At 44.3% G+C, this 17046-nt stretch overlaps 1 protein-coding gene and 1 long non-coding RNA gene across 2 annotated transcripts in view; both read right to left on the bottom strand.

The window, feature by feature from the left end:
- Positions 1 to 4802, bottom strand: part of HDGFL3 (HDGF like 3) — a 39795-nt gene extending 34993 nt beyond the window's left edge. The window contains exon 1 of the mRNA XM_062000681.1: positions 4232 to 4802. Within this exon, the coding sequence (XP_061856665.1) occupies positions 4232 to 4315 (84 nt within the window). The 5' untranslated portion in view covers positions 4316 to 4802. The remainder of the gene's footprint in view (positions 1 to 4231) is intronic.
- Positions 4803 to 6516: 1714 nt separating this feature from the next.
- On the bottom strand, positions 6517 to 15111 carry LOC133625870 (uncharacterized). The gene is made up of 4 exons (XR_009819121.1): positions 15022 to 15111; positions 14249 to 14359; positions 9795 to 9929; positions 6517 to 7017 (listed from the first exon to the last, which is right to left on the bottom strand). It is a non-coding gene; the product is annotated as an uncharacterized LOC133625870 (long non-coding RNA).
- Between the last annotated feature and the right edge of the window lie 1935 nt (positions 15112 to 17046).

The raw sequence follows: 17046 nt of genomic DNA, 5'->3' as shown, positions 1-17046 counted from the left end.
GCACACTCTTATTTTATTGAGGTCATTCCAGACCTTCTCCTCCGCTCTCCACAACTGCATTAACAGCTTCCTTCCTATTTTTAAATCAGCAGCTAATTTCAGCAACTAAGTGCTTATTATTTCTTCAGGGTCACCCATAAAACAAACACCATATTGATCGTTCTGGATCTACCACTAGTTTTTCCCTTTTATCTCATCCAAGTGACTATTCAAGGGGCAATTTCTCAATAAACCAGGACATCTATCTTAGATAAACTACAGCATGTGAAGAAGGAGATGTTTCTGTCTATGTGTGCTAATATAGCTCCTATCACGGCAGTAGCCAAGCAACTCATAAATGTGAGTGATTTTGTCTCAACACCACCTTTTTAATGGGAAAAGTGTTGTTCACTGTCTTTTACAAACAAGAAACTAAGATACAGAGGGACTTAGTGTTTCAAAGGCAAAGACCACTCATGAAATGTAGAATGAACTGAATCCTTATTTTCTGTCTTTTAACCAAAACAGCATCTGCCCTCTATTTTTGCATGCACCCTGGATATACAGTTGCTTATTTGTTAAATTACAGTGACTGATGAGCTGGCCAGTTGGTATTTATTCTGCATTTCTGATGAGCACTTGAAGACAACTAACATCACAGGCTAACATAAGCAGCATGTTAAACCGAACTGCTGCCAGTATTTTATCTACTGTTATTATAAAGACTTAAAACAATTCTTGGGAGCATAAACCCTAAACATATTCACTGTCCTCCAGTTAACGCTGAAGGAAATTTTGGCTTTGCCCAAGAAAACATGACATCAAAATGCAAAGAAGCACATCCAGGCAATAAGACCTAAGTGACATCTTTCAGACACCAAGTATCTAAAACCATCTTTTGAAGACAGTAGTTTTATTCACGAATTCTATGTTAACAGAATATGTACAGGTAACATTTACTGGCCATTGCCATTTTGGCTAAGTGTGGCAACATTGCTGCTTCTCAAATTAATTCCAGACTGATCCACAAAGAAACCTGAAATGCAGTTTGACTGCTATACCACACCATCAATCAGACAAAATTTTTCAATGGTCCCTGGACACATCATCACTATCTGGCCGCTTTCTTCATGGTTCCCCTCTGTTTCCTCACAGTGATCAAAGCCAGGCTTGCCAGTCTTGTTCTTGCTGATGGCTTGATCAACATACCTCCAAACAGAGGAGATGGAAAGCTAACGTTCTAGGACTTGAGATTGCTACTTGTGCTAGATACGTCTGCAGCATTGTGACACGTGGAACCAACTGAGTCCACAAGTACTATACCTAATGAGAGACAAGAGTGATAGAGGTAGGTGCAGATCTGTGCTACTGCAGCTGGACTGCTTCTGGGATCTGACTTACGATTTTCTCTATGACACTAGCCATGCATACAAAAATACATGGTTGATTCCAAGCCAGGTCAGTTATGTATGTATGCTTCGTTAAAGGGCAGAGTCCTTCTGTCCTGCTTTAACACTTCTCAGGTTTATTAAACACAGCTTAAGAAGTTTGTCCCTGGACCTGAAATTCATGCCAAAGGTCTCAAGAGACACAAAACAGCATTTGGCAGAAGCAATAGCACCACTATATAAATGTACTGTTAGTTGTATTATTAAGGTAGTATATTAGCATGAAATGTGCAAGGTTGTAATTGAGAATACAAAGATCAAACCTGCTTATTGCATAATGAATAAAGTTGTAGGTAGCAAACACTCAAGGATCTGGAAAGATGCAAATCCCTTAAACAAAAGGTATTCAGTTAATCAGAGTATGAGAGTTGCATTCTCAACGCAAACCTTTTCTTCTTGTTTGTATATAACAATATAAACAAAATAAAGACTGGTGTCCCCACTAGGTTTTTCCCTCACTTAATAAAGTATGTGTCAGGAAAAAGTTTTGGCAACCAAGATGAACAAAAATCCAAGTAAAGAAGGTATGAACCGTATTTTTCATGAGCAATACATTAGGTTCAGGTAGATGTCAGCCTGATCTAATGAAGCTGCATGTAACCCCATTGGATGTTACAGAAGCGCGTTCCTGTGCCTCTTGACGCTGAGGTGAACTAACACCCAGTATTAACACTCCTCTAGCCTGACTGATCTCGTCCTACCCAATGGTAGACTCTTGTCTCTCTAAAGTTTTTACCTCCTCTTGCAAAGTCATGTTAAAACTAGAGTTTGCTCTGTCTTCACTTGAACTTTATATCCTGTTAGTTTGCACAAAGGAAGTAGGCTACCTTAAAAGCACACCCAGTTTTTCCTAGTGAAGATGTACTCTCCTGGATATCACTGCCATTCAGACACCTATTTAGACACCCAGTCAAAGGCTATGACCAGCTGCATAGCATATAACGATTTTTTTTGAAGGAAAGAAAACGGGATTAAAACAAAAGGCCCTATTCTGCTTCTGGGTAAACAAATGACAGTTTTACAGAGGCTCAAAAAGGAAAGGGATTAACATGCTTCAATGTGGTAATGGTCTTAACTGTTCACATTAAAACTTTCACAGTAAATTAAACCATGATAGAGGTAGGAAAGAAGTCAATTTTCACTGGCTCACGCTGTTCTGCTGACATAAATTGCCATTTTTTAGGTAGTATACCCAACAACCTGTATAATGATAGAATAACAACACAGCAACCCAGTGTTGATTAAGTTTGGCCTTTTGAATGTTAATTTTAGCCTGCTCTGCCAAAATAACTGAATGCACCACCTTATTTACATGCTTCTAGATATTTAGCACCCTCTTACTATTCTTTCTTCACCAACCTTTGCTTAAGCCTGTGGTGTTGGCCTTCCCTCCTTGTATGGTGACTGGTGTTCAACACTACTGCTTCTTCAGTTATACTCAGGACACCTTCCTACTCACATCCATCCTTTTCCAGAGCTTGCTTGTCAAATGTCCGTCCACCTTTATCCTGCCCATCTATACTTTCCTATGTGCCACATACAACACATCATACTCACGCTCTTCACAGTCTATAAAGACCAGCAACTTTCCTTGACTAGAAAATGATGGCACGAAGCACTACCCAATCATCCCAGTAAGGCTGGAGAAGACAAGTAAACACAGACTCTCACTGGCTGATGCCTGCCACTGAGTAACACACAACACGTGTTACAGAGTGAGTTTACACAACAGTGACCAAAAAGGAGGGAAGGGGCAGGCCACGGAAATACACCACAGTAACACACCACCGAGAAAGCTCCGTTCTGCCTTATTCTATCAGCACCAGAAATGGATGTTTATATACAATGGGGCGCTTATCTGACTCCCAAATGCCCACGATGTCTTTCCACCTCAGCTGTATCATGGCAGCATACAACCACACATGACAAAGGACTATGGAAGAAAGTCAACACGGTAAAAGACAAGACAGAGCAGGAGGCCCGACACCCAAAAAGCCTGTGCACAGAGGGGCAGCCGCTGAGCCGCAGGGATGCCGGCACCCTGCCTGGATCCCACCACACCTCGGAGACAGGCCCTGCTTCACCTCATCCAACCTCCCCGCACCAAGCCGTGCCTCCCGCTGCCCCCGGAGCCCGCGCGGCCGTGCTGCCCTCGCACCCGCCATCCTGGGGGAGACCACAGCCCGACTCTAGGCCTCAGCCCCTTCTCCTGCGTGCCGCCGGGCCTCGCCCCCTCTCCGCTCGCCCCCGCTAGACCCGGCCCTGCCCCGGGCCGTGTCCCTTCCCCACGCAGGTCCCCAGGCCCTGCCCGAGGCCTTGTCCTCTGCTCGGGCCCTGGGCCGCGCTGGGCCCGGGGGAGGCGGCCACCCTGCCCTGCCCTGGGCACCAGCCGCGGGGGGAGGTGGGGGCCCCGCTGCCCCGCGGGGAGGCCGGGGGGCCGGTGCGAGGGAGGGCGTATAATAAACACCATCGTTGTCGTGCGGGCAGGGCTGCCGGCTCCCCAAGCCTCCTCCCCGCGATAACAACCCAGGTACAGCCCGCGCTCGCCCCCCTCCCTCCCTTCTCCTCCTCCTCCTCCTCCTCCTCCCGGGGGGCCGGGGAGAAATCTGCAGATCAAAGAAAAGATGCACAATAATAACGGGGTGGGCGCGCACCGCGGCCCCCCGTCCGGCGGGCCAGGGCCCGGGGCCTCCGGCGGAGTCTGGCCGCGGCCCGGCCACTGTCCGCGCCTGGCGGGAGGGCGAAGGGGGCGGCGGCGGCGGCGGCGCGGGGCCGGGGCCGGGCGCCCCCGCCGCGGTACTCACCCGGGCCGGCCAGTGCGGGTACCCCTTCATTTTGGCGAACACCAGGTCTCCAGCCTTGTATTCTCGGGGCCGCGGACGAGCCATCGGGAGCCGCCGCAGGAGCCGCCGTGTGTCCCCCCGCCCTCCCACACCCCTCGCCCCGCACACGCCGCCTCGGGGGCAGCCGGGCGAGCCTCCACGGGGTGCGATGCGCCCGGGCACGGGGCGCAGCCGGGAGCGGGGCCGGGCCGCGGGCAATCCCCGATCTCTCCGGCGGCGGCGGCGGCGGCAGGAGAAGATGGGGTGTGTGTGTGAGTGTGTGTGTATGTGTGAGTGTGTGTGTGAGTGTGTACGCGGGGGAGGGGGAGGCCTTGGACACAACCCCAGCAGCCCCCGGTAGCAGGGAGCCGGCTGGCGGCGGGGCGCCTGGCCGGGCGGGGGCGGCCGGGGAGCCCTCACCCCGCGGCGGCGGGCGGGCGCGGCGCTGCCCGCGGCCCCCCCGTACGAGCTGGCTACGCCGCCCGCGCCGCCCGCTCCATCCCCGCCGCAGCCGCCGCGGCCCCGGGAATATGGAGCCGTCTCCTCCGAATTACTCCTCGGGCAGCGACCGAAAACAGGATCTTCTTATCCCCCCCCACCCGCCCGCGCCTCCCCCCCGCGCTTTCCCTTCCTGTTATTTTCTAGGTACACAGATCGGTTTCTATGAAAATAGGAGAGCAGAGAGCGGCTCCCGTCCCTCCTGGCCCTTCCTTCCCAGCTGAAGCATGACATGGTTCTTTATGCGCGCCTGACATGGAGGCTGGGCAACGAGGAGAAGCCGGCTGAGCCTGGCTGATTTTTAGAGCGGGGTCCTCAAGTTCCCCTGGCCGGAGGCTCCCAGCCTTGTGGACGCCCAGGCCCCAGCAGAGATGGGCTTCTTGGGGTGCCTCGGCCCACAGTGCCAGCACTGGCACACACCCTCTACAGTGGCGGGTACCTGCAAACCCCCGGCTTTACTCTAGCCCTCCTCATGCAACCAAACACCCAAGCAGGCCCTTGAGCAAAGGCCTGGCTCCTGGGCACAGAGCTTTCCCAATTTCTGTGCCCAGCCTCTTCCCAACAGCCAACCCTTCTACCTTCCTTCACAGCATAAAACTCAAACAAACCCCACAGCTACAAAGACCTGGGCATGGGATCTGGTTACATTCACTATAGGGGCTTCCCCTCAGAGAGAGATTGGGACCTGTCTCTTGACAGACAGTGCCAGATTTTAGAAGGGAAGCACTTGAAACTCACAAGTCCAAACCCCAGATACTGATGCTTTTATCCTAATGTTACCAGTTAGGTTGCTATGTTCAGGAAACAATTGTTACTGACATTAATAATACCAAAGTGTTGTCTAGAGGAGCAAAACTAGGAAGGTTCCTGCAAGCTGGGCTACAGGCAGAAAAGTTTAGGAAAGGTGTTTTTGTTGTTTTGCCTGAGACTTTAGCAGTGAGTTCCCCAACCATTCCCACATGCAAGATGGCAGCTATCCCTTTTGGGTTTAGGAAGACAGCTCTGGTTGGGTGCTTCTCTGAAAGCACCTGGCCACAGGCAGGTCCTGGCAATGAAGAAGGAAATAGGTGTCTGAAGTCTGTAGGGAAGGAGTAGACGTGCCATAGACACACTACCAGTCTTTAAGGGCTGGTAATGACAGATAAAGAAGGAAAAGAAACACTTCTTCCAGCACCTGTTCCTGGGCTGGAACGGGACCAATAAGACTCTTACTGTTTATGGTGTCCACACATGTCGTTCTGGTACCCAAGGCTGCTGTTGGTAGCACATGAGTCAATAAGGTTTGTCACTCTGGGTCATAAAATAGGATAAGAACTTCTCTGCTGGGGGAAGCACTGCTGTAAATTCATTAGCTAAGGTATCAGTAGTAGACTAACAATGGAAAAAAATATCCAAGAAGCTGGATAAACATTGAGATGATTAGCCTGCACTGTGCTCAATGCTGTTATCTGTTCCTGAAGTACTGAGACCAACGACAGGGTTGCCAGTGCAGCCAGCTTCAGTATAGACATGTGGCCAAACAGCTCACTTTCACTTTCACATCAGATAGGATTTTGTATCTTTTTAAACTGATACCTCATTTCAGTTTAAATTCCCTTCAGAGAAAGTGTAATATAAAATCTCTGAGTTTAGGAGCAGTGGACTCTGATCCAAGTCTGCCCAGAATAATCTCACATGCTCCTGTACCACTACTATCTCCCCAAAACAGCCTTATCTACAGAATTCTTACTAGAGAGGTGGAGCTGCTTTTTCTAGAGAGGTGGAGCTGCTTTTTTTGTTTTTTTAAACTTTATTTGCTTTTTATATCTCAGAAATGATTAGGTCTTTATGGTAACTTTGTGACCTTAAATCAGAAAGGAGCAGGATGTATGCCAACTTCTTCCAAAATAAACCTGTACACATTATATACACATCCATGCAACAATGTTGTGCTAATGTCAGAACAGCAAAATTGAAAGTGACTAGATACTGAACTGAAACATCTTGTTGAAATGTCCACTTTTTAACTTTCTTTTGTCTCAGCATTGGTGTCTGCAGAGAATTCAGTGAATGAATAATGTTTCTAGTCTGCAGTGAAGGTAATCACATACTAGAGCTCCAAAGAAAACTCATCCTGTGGACATGCAAGGATGCAGCTCTCTTTTCATCTTGTGCATAGGCTGCAAAGGCTAAGTGAGTTGCCAAGTTAAGAACTCTGCTCAGGTTTGGCCAGCTGCAGACTCTTAAATGTGCTTTGTAGACAGTTCCTCCATCAGGCCATAGTTGAGATACTGGGAAAAGATGGGGAAGAAAAAGCAAATTTCTCTGCTGATAAATGAAAAACCAAGTCAAATGTTCCACACATTAACAGCACAGATCACCTCAGCACAAACAGCAAAGGAATTTCTTAGTATGCATAACCTCATCAACCACTCATTGCAGCACACAAAGCCTGAGATTTGCTATGTCACCAGTATTCTCTTTCTTTCTTTTCTGTTAAAAGGGGAGTTCATCTACCCCTTCTACCCAGAAGTGGGAAAGTGAGGAGAGCTTCTTCCAAACACTTCAGGAACAGTTTCAGATCCTAGCTATGAATGGAAGGCGACGTAGGCTTGCTAATATACACTACATGTATATAGGACAGATCCTAAGTCTACAGATGTCAACAGCTAAGTCTTCTTTATGCATGGAGATCAGCAGGTCACGAGGCAGCAACATCATATCCTTACTGAGCAAGGGAGACCTGCAGCAGGAATGTCTTTCTTATCCCTAAGGTCCCCAAAATGATAAGACCTAGTTCCCTCTCACTTCTCATCCTGCTAGACAGGTGTTATATTTCCAGAGCAGGGCAGTATAACACAAGTACGAGCAGGAGAAGGGAATAAAGGCAGAGGTGTAGCAGGACCGTGCAGAGAGTTGGCAGGGCCAGGAGTGTGGTCAGTAGCGAAACTGTGAGTTGCCCAGGTCAGGTAATGTCTTGGGTAATTGTTTTCTGAGGCCACTACTGCACTGCTGAATTTTGCTTTCCCAATAATTCCTGGGAAACAGTGTTCTTCAGCTATTGAGAATCTCTAAGCCAGTCTGGATCATTTCCCCCTATGTGAAGAACAAGTAGCTGCATTCCTGGTCCAAAATTTTCATAGATAAAGAATTCTATTGATTCAAAAGTATGGATCAATCTAAGAGAAGAGCATGCAGACATAAAAGGCCTAATTTCAAAAGCACCCTTCAAAGCTATTAATAAATTTTTAAACATAAGTAAGTTCTGCAAGAAATACTCCATGATCGTAGTTTTGCACACGCATATACTGGACATTTGTATGTGAACTGTTTTGTATGTGAGCCCTGTTCATGCTGGTATCTTGCACGTGCCATTTTGTGAGATGCTGCCTATACTGTATCTCTAGAAGCCACATAGATTAATGTGGTTGTCTCTGAATTCTGTCCTTGGTCACCTTACAATTTTTGCTTTCCCCACTGAGATCCGTTCTGAGATCAGACTATAAATGGTCTGCAGCATGGCCACTTGTATAATCAACTCCAGTGTAAGATATCCAAATAAAAATGTTTCTTTTTACTTATCTATCTATAGCTGATATAATTTTCTTTCCTTCTGCATTTCCTTTTCCTGTATGTAAAAATGTGTCAGCGACAATTATGATGATTTGTATTTTGCCCGTGTCCACAGTAAGCTGGTGCTTGTCTGTTAAATATTTTAATAGGAAATTGTTCTGAGTCACAACTGAACCATTCCTCTGTGCAAGACATGTCTGAGAGCACTATCTGAAATCACAGAGCTACTTCATGTCAGTCAGAAAGAGGCCATGATGTTATGTGTCCATCCCAACATGCACAGAAAGGCACTTACGATGCCCATTAGGATATTCTTAATTGCTGGAGATAAGAAGCTCACCAGGGGATCTCAAGCCTTCTCTCTAATAAGCTTAGAAGGGAGAAGGATGTGTATCATAGCTGGAGCAAGTTTCCTGTACTCAGTTTCATGGATCTTCTTATACACTGGAGCAGTCTCCTAATCATATTAAATTAGTCTTTAAGGTGATTGCTTTACATGTTGCATAGGTGTAAATGTGCATCCTAGAGAGAGGAAAGATGGGAGCACTTCAGTTAAAATTCACTTTGTCTCTAGTCGGGAGCTTTCCACCATTAGCTGAAAAGGTTTGTATGGGATGGACATGTTATTATCAAGTATGCATTGCTTTCATCCCTTGTTCTCCATGGGTGTTTCAGATAAAGCTACAGCAGACAAAAGATGCCCACAGTCAATGCTGCTTAACAATTTCCAGTTCAAACCTTTGTCTTCAGTTGCTTGTATATGTTTCATCATTTAACCATTAGAATTTAAATTTTCCATGATTCCATGAGTCAAAACTCTTCTGACAATAACAGTAGAAGAACTAATAGTAATATTACCAAATTTCCAGGTACTATATAAATGCAGCCAAATTGCAAGAGTCTGAAAAGCATTTGTACATGCTCAATAGGGACTGATAAAAAAAAGTCTCAGATAGTCTGTCTGGACTAAACATGCTCTAGGCTAAAGTGAATGTGATTCAGCTCATGACTGGAGATGACTGTGGAAGCAAAGCTCATGTCACTGTGAGTACCTATACAGTATACCAGAGTGGAGTGACCAGACCTGCATACAGAGAGAACTGGGAGAAGCTGGAGGGGAAGCAAGAGATAAAGCCTGGGAGAAAAGCAGAAAGGGATCAGAAGACAGAGCTAAAAGCAGCTCTGACTGTAAGAAGGCAAATATTTCAGAGTATCTTAGAATGCATCGAGAAAACCCACACATTATCTAACAAAATTCTGTGGCCTGGTATGCCTCAGTCTCTGCTGGCAACTTCTCCATAGAAAAACTAATGCCCTGTTACTGTGCTGCCAGTTAACTCATTGGCTTACACGGAAATCTTGGCACTGTGTTCAAAGCTATTGGATTCTATGACCTATTACAGTCTCTAAGTGGTAACCAGCCTGAGATTTTCTATGGGGGAAAAAAGCAAACAAACCAACCCAGAAAGACATTATTAAAGATGGTATCACATACCTCTCAGGAAGACAGCAGAATTAAAGTTGCACCAGCAACCTGAGCTCAAGTGTTTCTTGACATTTGGCTACCTGACTTTGCAACTTCACCAATTCTTTGAGTTTTCTCTTGTGGCAACGTGAGATGATTTAGCTGCTGTTTGTTAAGAAACACACATGGAAATCGAGTACTTCCATTAACATGCAGTAAATGTTACACATGATATGGAGATTATCTTGTTGGACAGAAGTTGCACAGTCCACTTCACTGCTCCCATAATTTAAAGTGTTTAATAGAGATGTCATTCATTCCAATGAAACTAATGACTTCTCATCCCCATTCGATATCCTAACCTATAAAATGCCTCTTCAAATGGCCAGGTGAGGAACTCCATCTCTAATGCTATAAAGCCATAATACCTAGGAAGGAAAACCTGCAACAGACATTTCTCCTCTGGACAAGTATTTTTAACGTGTCATCTAAAGCCTCAGATATTTATTGGGTGAGAAATATGTTGAGAGCTGACAGGAACAATAAATTTAGTGCCAGGTTCATGACACTTACCCCATTGTAGTTTCCCCTCATAAATACTGGAGAAAAGGATTTCCCTCACGTGCCCTCTAGTACATTCATCAAAATGCCTTTTGGAATGTGACATAATGAATAATTACATCCCAACATGAACCACAGAACATATTTATTTAAGGAGCTTTAACTTATACTTTTGTGTCACCTGAATGACAGTGCCAGAAGCTGGAGAACAGAAAGAAATAATGTGGCTAGTGTGCACCTTCTTCAGATTGTGGCTGTTTTATATCATAAAGCCTTTCTCAGGAGCAGCAGTTTGATGCTGTACCTGTTACTCTAGAATTCACAGCTCTGAATCTCATCTGTTGTATTGCAGTGTGATGCATAGGTGTTATCACAGGAAACCCAAAGAATTCATTAATAATTTGGTGAGGAGTGTCTTCCTGGATAGCTTGGCATCAACAAGAGTTTAACAGAATTCTAACTTAACAACTGGAATTCTATCCCAGCTCTGTTAAAATCAGTAGAAAAACTCTCAGCATTTTTCTTGTGATGTCATCTCTGAAGCTTTCTTCAGCCTTCTCTATTCCCATGGCCAACGTCACCAAACTCTCATTGACTCAAATCTATAAAATGAGTCTTATCCTCATCTTCCTGTACCTGTTTTACCTGAGTCACATCCAAATTTTACTATCTTGCTTTTTCCATGAGCATTTTGCTTCTCCGTGATGGCATTTTTCTCCAGATATGACCACTACGCATCTTTCTTGCCCTCTCCCATCCAAATGCTCTCTTTCTCCAGTCCATGTGAAGCAGTACCTTTAAAGATATGGCAATTCTTTATAATCACTTTTCTCTGCTTAAGAGTCATTTGGAAACTTCTTCCCACCATCCTTGTGTTTTACACTTTGATTTCAGTGGACTGAGCATCCTACTGCTTCTTTGCTGTGGGTAAACCCCGGTAGGCAGCTAAGTCTCACACAGCTGCTCGCTCACTCCCCCACTACAGTAGGATGGAGAAGAGAATCATAAGGGTAAAAATGAAAACTTGTGGGTTGAGATAAAGACAGTTTAATGGGGAAAGCAAAAGCTGTGTGTGTAAGCAAAGCAAAACAAGGAATTCATTCACTACTTCCCATTGTCAGGCAGGTGTTCAGCTGTTTCATCTCCAGGAAAGCAGGGCTCTGTCATGTGTGATGGTTATTGGGAAAACAAATGTCCTAACTCCAAACTTCCCCCCTTCTTCCATCAGCTGTTATTGCTGAGCATGACATCATCTGGTATGGGATTTCTCTCTGGTCATTTGAGGTGAGCTGTCCCACCGTATCCCCTCTCAACTTCATGTGCATACGCAGCCTACTTGCTAGTCGGGCAGTGTGAGAAACAGAAAAACCCTCGATGCTGCAGAAACACTCTTCAGCAATAACAAAAACAATCCTGTGTTATCAGCACTGTTTTGGTCAAAAATCCAAAACACAGCACAATATGAGCTACTGTGAAGTCAGTACAGTTAGTTCTCTGCCAAAACCAGTACATTTTTTCTCACCTTCCCACCCTCATCCTGCCCAGACCTGCTGCCTCGTCCCCCTGACTCTTGGGTGATACTAGTGCTCAGAGGCACTTGGGGGTAAGGACTGAGATATTACTGGGGTTGAAAGCATTGAGGAGAGTCCTCAGACTGTGTGGCCATAGTTATGCTGAGGGTGATGACCATGATGGATGCCAGGATGAAAATGGGCATGAGGAAGTGCTTTGCGAAGTGGCTACGGTTGATAATACGCATGTTGGTTGCAGGGGAAATACGTAATCACTGGCCGGGCAGAAAATGGGGCAAGTAGTTTTCTCTCCTTCCCTCATTTCCAACAGCAGAGGACCCAGCTCTCTGTGCAGCTGCTCCTTTCCTCTCCAGGGAGTGAAAAGAAGCTGGAAGTGAGGGAGTAAAGCTGACGAATTCACCACCACCACCACACTTGGTCTGAAACGCTATCACTTAAGCTTTCTGGTGCACTCTGAAAGATCAGCACACCACCCTTCACAACACAAGAACTGGTTCCAGCTGGCTCCTCTGAGAACTTCTTAAAAGCCCATTTCTTCACACATTCCACATACTGACTGCCTCCAGATCACGTTTCTTGCAATGGCCTGCAAGACTGCCCCTTCCTACCTAACATCTTGTCATGTGGCAGCCACATGTCGATTGTTTCCCCGTGAACCGTGCCAAACAATATCCTGCTCACCTATTTGTCTCTCAGAGCTCTCTAGCTTATACTCCATGCTTATGGCGTGTGCTTCATATCCCGCTTCACAAGTATCACAACCTCATTTCTTTTGAATTCCTTCTGCAAAACTCCATCCCTTCCAGACACCCAGGACAGCTGATTAGGTCTACCACATCTCTAATGAGCAAGGATTAGCATAGAAAGACAAAGAGCCTGGAATTAAAATGGTATATAGGATGAGAAGAAAAGGTCATGAGTAGGATGTGGAGGAGGAAAGGAAGTTAGCTGCTTACTAACAATTAAGATTCTAGCTTGTAATTAACATTACTTTGCCCGGTGTTTCAGTGATCCCTTTGTTGTATAATGTATCTCTTTCCTCATAGTCTGACTTTGTTTTCCTCAATGCTGCCCTCTTCAAAGAAGGCATGGTTTTCTTCTTCTGAGTTTGGAAAGTTATATGCTTATAAATAATAAATAGAATAATAATAAATCGGGGCTACTGCACTTGCTAGCAACCAGACAACATGCATTAGGTCTCTTAGAAGTCAAAGGGCTGTTTCTGCCACTGGTTTTGGCACTATAGCTACTTCAGATACAGTGAAGTTGCTCCTGATTCATATCACTGAGAACTGAGTTGCTAAAATGTGAAGTTTCAATAAGATACACAGACAATATAAATATTACAAAGTAGTGCACAGATTTGCAGAGGCATTATTATAAGCCAGGAAATGTATATATTTCTAGAGAAGTCCTAGTGTAAGCATTTAATTAGAACTTAGTGTCTTGGTAAGGAAGTGGCTTGTTTCTGGCCACTTGTTTATTTTCTTCTTTAGCTCTCATTTATGTTGAAGTGGTTGCTATCTTATCAAACATAAGCACTAGTTCAAGCCTTCCCACTGTAGTTCAGAGAACTATAATGTTTCAGAATAAACAGAAAAATACCTATCTTCACAGAGTAGCAGCAAAGGGCTTAGTATATTGCTGGAAGACAAGCATAAAATATTTAGGCTGGTTAGTATTAAGAAAGTCAAAGAGAATGGTATGAAATGGAGCAGCCAAACAGAATTGGCAATGATAGTCTTAAAATGGACAGGTATTTATAGACTGTTACTCCCACTGGACATGATGCTCTGGTCTTACTCAGGCAAACCTCCCACAGAAACTTTGACAGGGCATGTTGCCTGTCTAGAGATGACCAGGGACGTTGGGACCAAAAGCGATATCCAAATCCTCTGCCCATGGAACACCTGTATTAATTGCTTGTATTCTATACTCCCTCTGCAATTTCATGAGGTTTGACAGCTTGCTGTACTGTGCAGATGCTGGCTTTATGAAGAGAGAAGTAATTCTTTGTTGCCGTGTGGCCCATGGTACCCAAAGAGGAGAAATAGTTTGAACATTGACAGCTGCTTTTTGTCATCCAGTGATCAACAGTGAATTTCTGGACCACAGCTAGCAGAGGAGTAATAGCAAGGCAAGAATTGGTACATCTGGTTACATCTGGCACCACAGGTGCACACCACTAAAGCTAGTGAAGTTTTGCTGCCCTGCAAGCCTCAGTTTAAGCAGAGCTTAATGAGCTGCACTTAGCTTTTGCATGCAGTGTCCTCGTTTGCCCACTACCAGTCTTCCAGGATAGTTTTTACCCTACAATAGTAGCTTAGGGAACTCAGCATGTACAATTCAGCATCCAATATAGAAGGATTCAAACCAATATAGACTATTTACCTGGATATCAGGAACATCCACATAGCATAAAATGAACACTGTTTACAGGGGATGTGAACAATCAAGATTCAGGGCAGTAATACAAAGCAGTAACAGCAGGCTCTCCTAGAACTGAAAACCAAAAGCTGTTTTACATATAGTACTGACCATTATATAGACTTTGTGCAATTTGTCTCTTTCAGCAGTGGGACTTTAAAGGAACAGGCAAAAGATGGTTCCCTTTTTCGTTCATTTCCCAAGGTTAATAAAGTGGGAACAGGTACACAAATTAAAGTGAGGAATTAATTTCTCAGGAAATATGCAGTCTGCAATAATTCCAACAAGGGTTAATAGGCCAAATGCTCTTGGTGCAACTTTGCTGACATCAATGCAAGAACTTATTTGGCCAGCATATACCTAGTGTACCCAGTCCTTTGCTGCACAAGGCAATGAAAGGAGGAACACTCACACAAGCCAAGTGTAAAACTCCCAGTAATTCTAACTGTCCACTTGCATGACCAGCAAGATCCTGCATTTGAGATCTCCAGACAGAATTCCAGTCTTGTATATACTCTGTTGTTCTGCTCACTTACAAACTACTAATGAAAACTTGGAAGATTAAATTTATACCAAACATTACCTAAACTGCAATCAGGTAAAATTGTATTCAGTGAAGAATACACACACAAGGCTGATGTAAACCTTCAGACATCATGAACGTTACATACACATTCCTTTATTTCATTGAATATGAACTCATTAGCTCACACACATACACACACAAAATAACAAACCTATTGGTTCTTACTGATCCTGAGATCCCTGAAGGGCTGGGCAGAGGTCCAAACAGCCGTCTCACAGTAGATCACTCTGCCATATGTTTGCCTTTCTACACAAACATTTGCCAGGAAATCTATCATTGTCAGTGCAGCACCATCATGTGACATGATAATAAAAATGTTTATGTGCAGTCTCTTGGCGTTTTGCAGAGAGGGAAGTATCTGCAGGAATCAGGATGCTGCTGTACCCTCTCATTAACTACCACACTTTCTTTTTGGTGTTAGCTGTGATTGTCTCAACGTCCTTCTGTCAGCAACTGCCCTGGTTTGGATTAAGGACAAACGCTCAATTTCTGTTATTTTTCTTAGTGAAGGTCCCCTGCAAGCTCCTTTATTTGAAGTTTATGCCTCAAACACTTAAAAACTAGGCCTTTAAGCACCAAAATGCTTGTCTCCTAGTTTGTGGCATGTAGTTCATTGCAAGATGTGTCAGATGTTGCTGTCCCATAACACAGTGTGCTCAGCTCCCATCTTCCACTGACTGGACAGTGACATTCAGCGCGGCTGCTATAGTTATGAGCAGAAGTCAAGTCAGAACATGCTCAGTTGATACCAGTGCAATCAGTGGGAATCTGGGTTGTGTTGTGATGCTCCTAAGGCCTGGAGGTACGTTGCTCCTGTCTATGCATATACAGACTGAGTCACTCAGATGTCCTACAAAAAATTCCAAGAATAAATAAGTAGAATGACTATTGTAGTAAAGATACCTCCACATGAAAAATCCTACAGAGGCAAACTCGAGAAGACTGAAGATGTAATCTCTTGATGTTGTGTCATCACAACACATTGGAATGTGCCTGTGCAATGTCAGTGGCTGAATCTCTACTGGATTCACTGGAGCCTTCCCTTTCCTGGCTAACAAATCCGCTGGTGATGGATTTGTTTTTAAAATGTTAATTTATTCCATATTTAAGGCTGATTAGTCCCAATGCTGGGCTTCTGTTTTCTGGTTGGTCTGATTTCCTCATCTAGAAAGTGTCAATATGGTGACAAAACTGGTTTAACTTCTAATCTGTGAAATAGACAGAAATCACACAACTCAATTCTGTATTATAACATACACACATGCACCCTTGACACATGGTTCTTGCTATTTAGGGGGAGAGATTTTTTCTACATTTTGCTGGGTTTTGCACTAGAAGTCAGGGAGGCCCAGCTGGGGGTTCCTGCACCACTTAAAAGGATACTGCAGGGCTGTTTTAGGGTAAAAGTAAAACCAGATGACACTGTGAGAAAAGGGCTTCTCACTTGCCAAAACCTCTACAGTTTCAAAATTCATCTGTGCATTTTTTCATATTAATTTCTATGATCATTTATAACATGCAAATACTTTTAAAGTGGCCTCCAAACAGACTTCTAAACACTCCTGCTTTCTGTTGTAAATTAGCTTGCTTTCAGAAATACATGTACTAGGATTCTTACTTTCCTTACAATGCTAATGATGTGCATAACAGGTAAAAATAGTAATGAAAACAATGGACATTTAAAAGGATTTGATGGGCTACGTGTTCCTTCCAGCTACAATTTCAAGTATTTCATCAGAGTTGAACACAATAATGTAAGTAAACTTTTGCCTGTTGTTTGATCCTCTGTGAAGAAATGGAGTCAATTTGCAGCTTTGTACTGATTATCCTAAGCTGGCCATGTGTTTCATTGCTTATACTGCCAATTTCTATCAAAACCTGTTCAAATTGTTTCAGTTTGGTTCACTAGACCTTTTAGAATGTTTTTGAGGATGACCTGGAAGCCACGCTCTCAGAACACCTTATTTGTATTCATTTTTCTCCTTTAACACTAAAATGGCCACTAGAGTGCTTAAGTAACCTTAAGTAAATACAGATTGGCATGCTCACAGGGATAAGCAATACAAAACTAAGATCAGGCACCATGTTTGGAAACGTTATAGTGGAGTAGATAGAAAACCCAGAAACTTTCTCTTTGCTCTGCATGTGTCTAGCACAAAGCCCCGTAAAGCCTGTG

This window comes from Colius striatus, chromosome 7 (genome assembly GCF_028858725.1).
Source record: "Colius striatus isolate bColStr4 chromosome 7, bColStr4.1.hap1, whole genome shotgun sequence".
NCBI classification, from domain to species: domain Eukaryota; kingdom Metazoa; phylum Chordata; class Aves; order Coliiformes; family Coliidae; genus Colius; species Colius striatus.
This window is presented reverse-complemented; position numbering and strand designations above follow the sequence as displayed.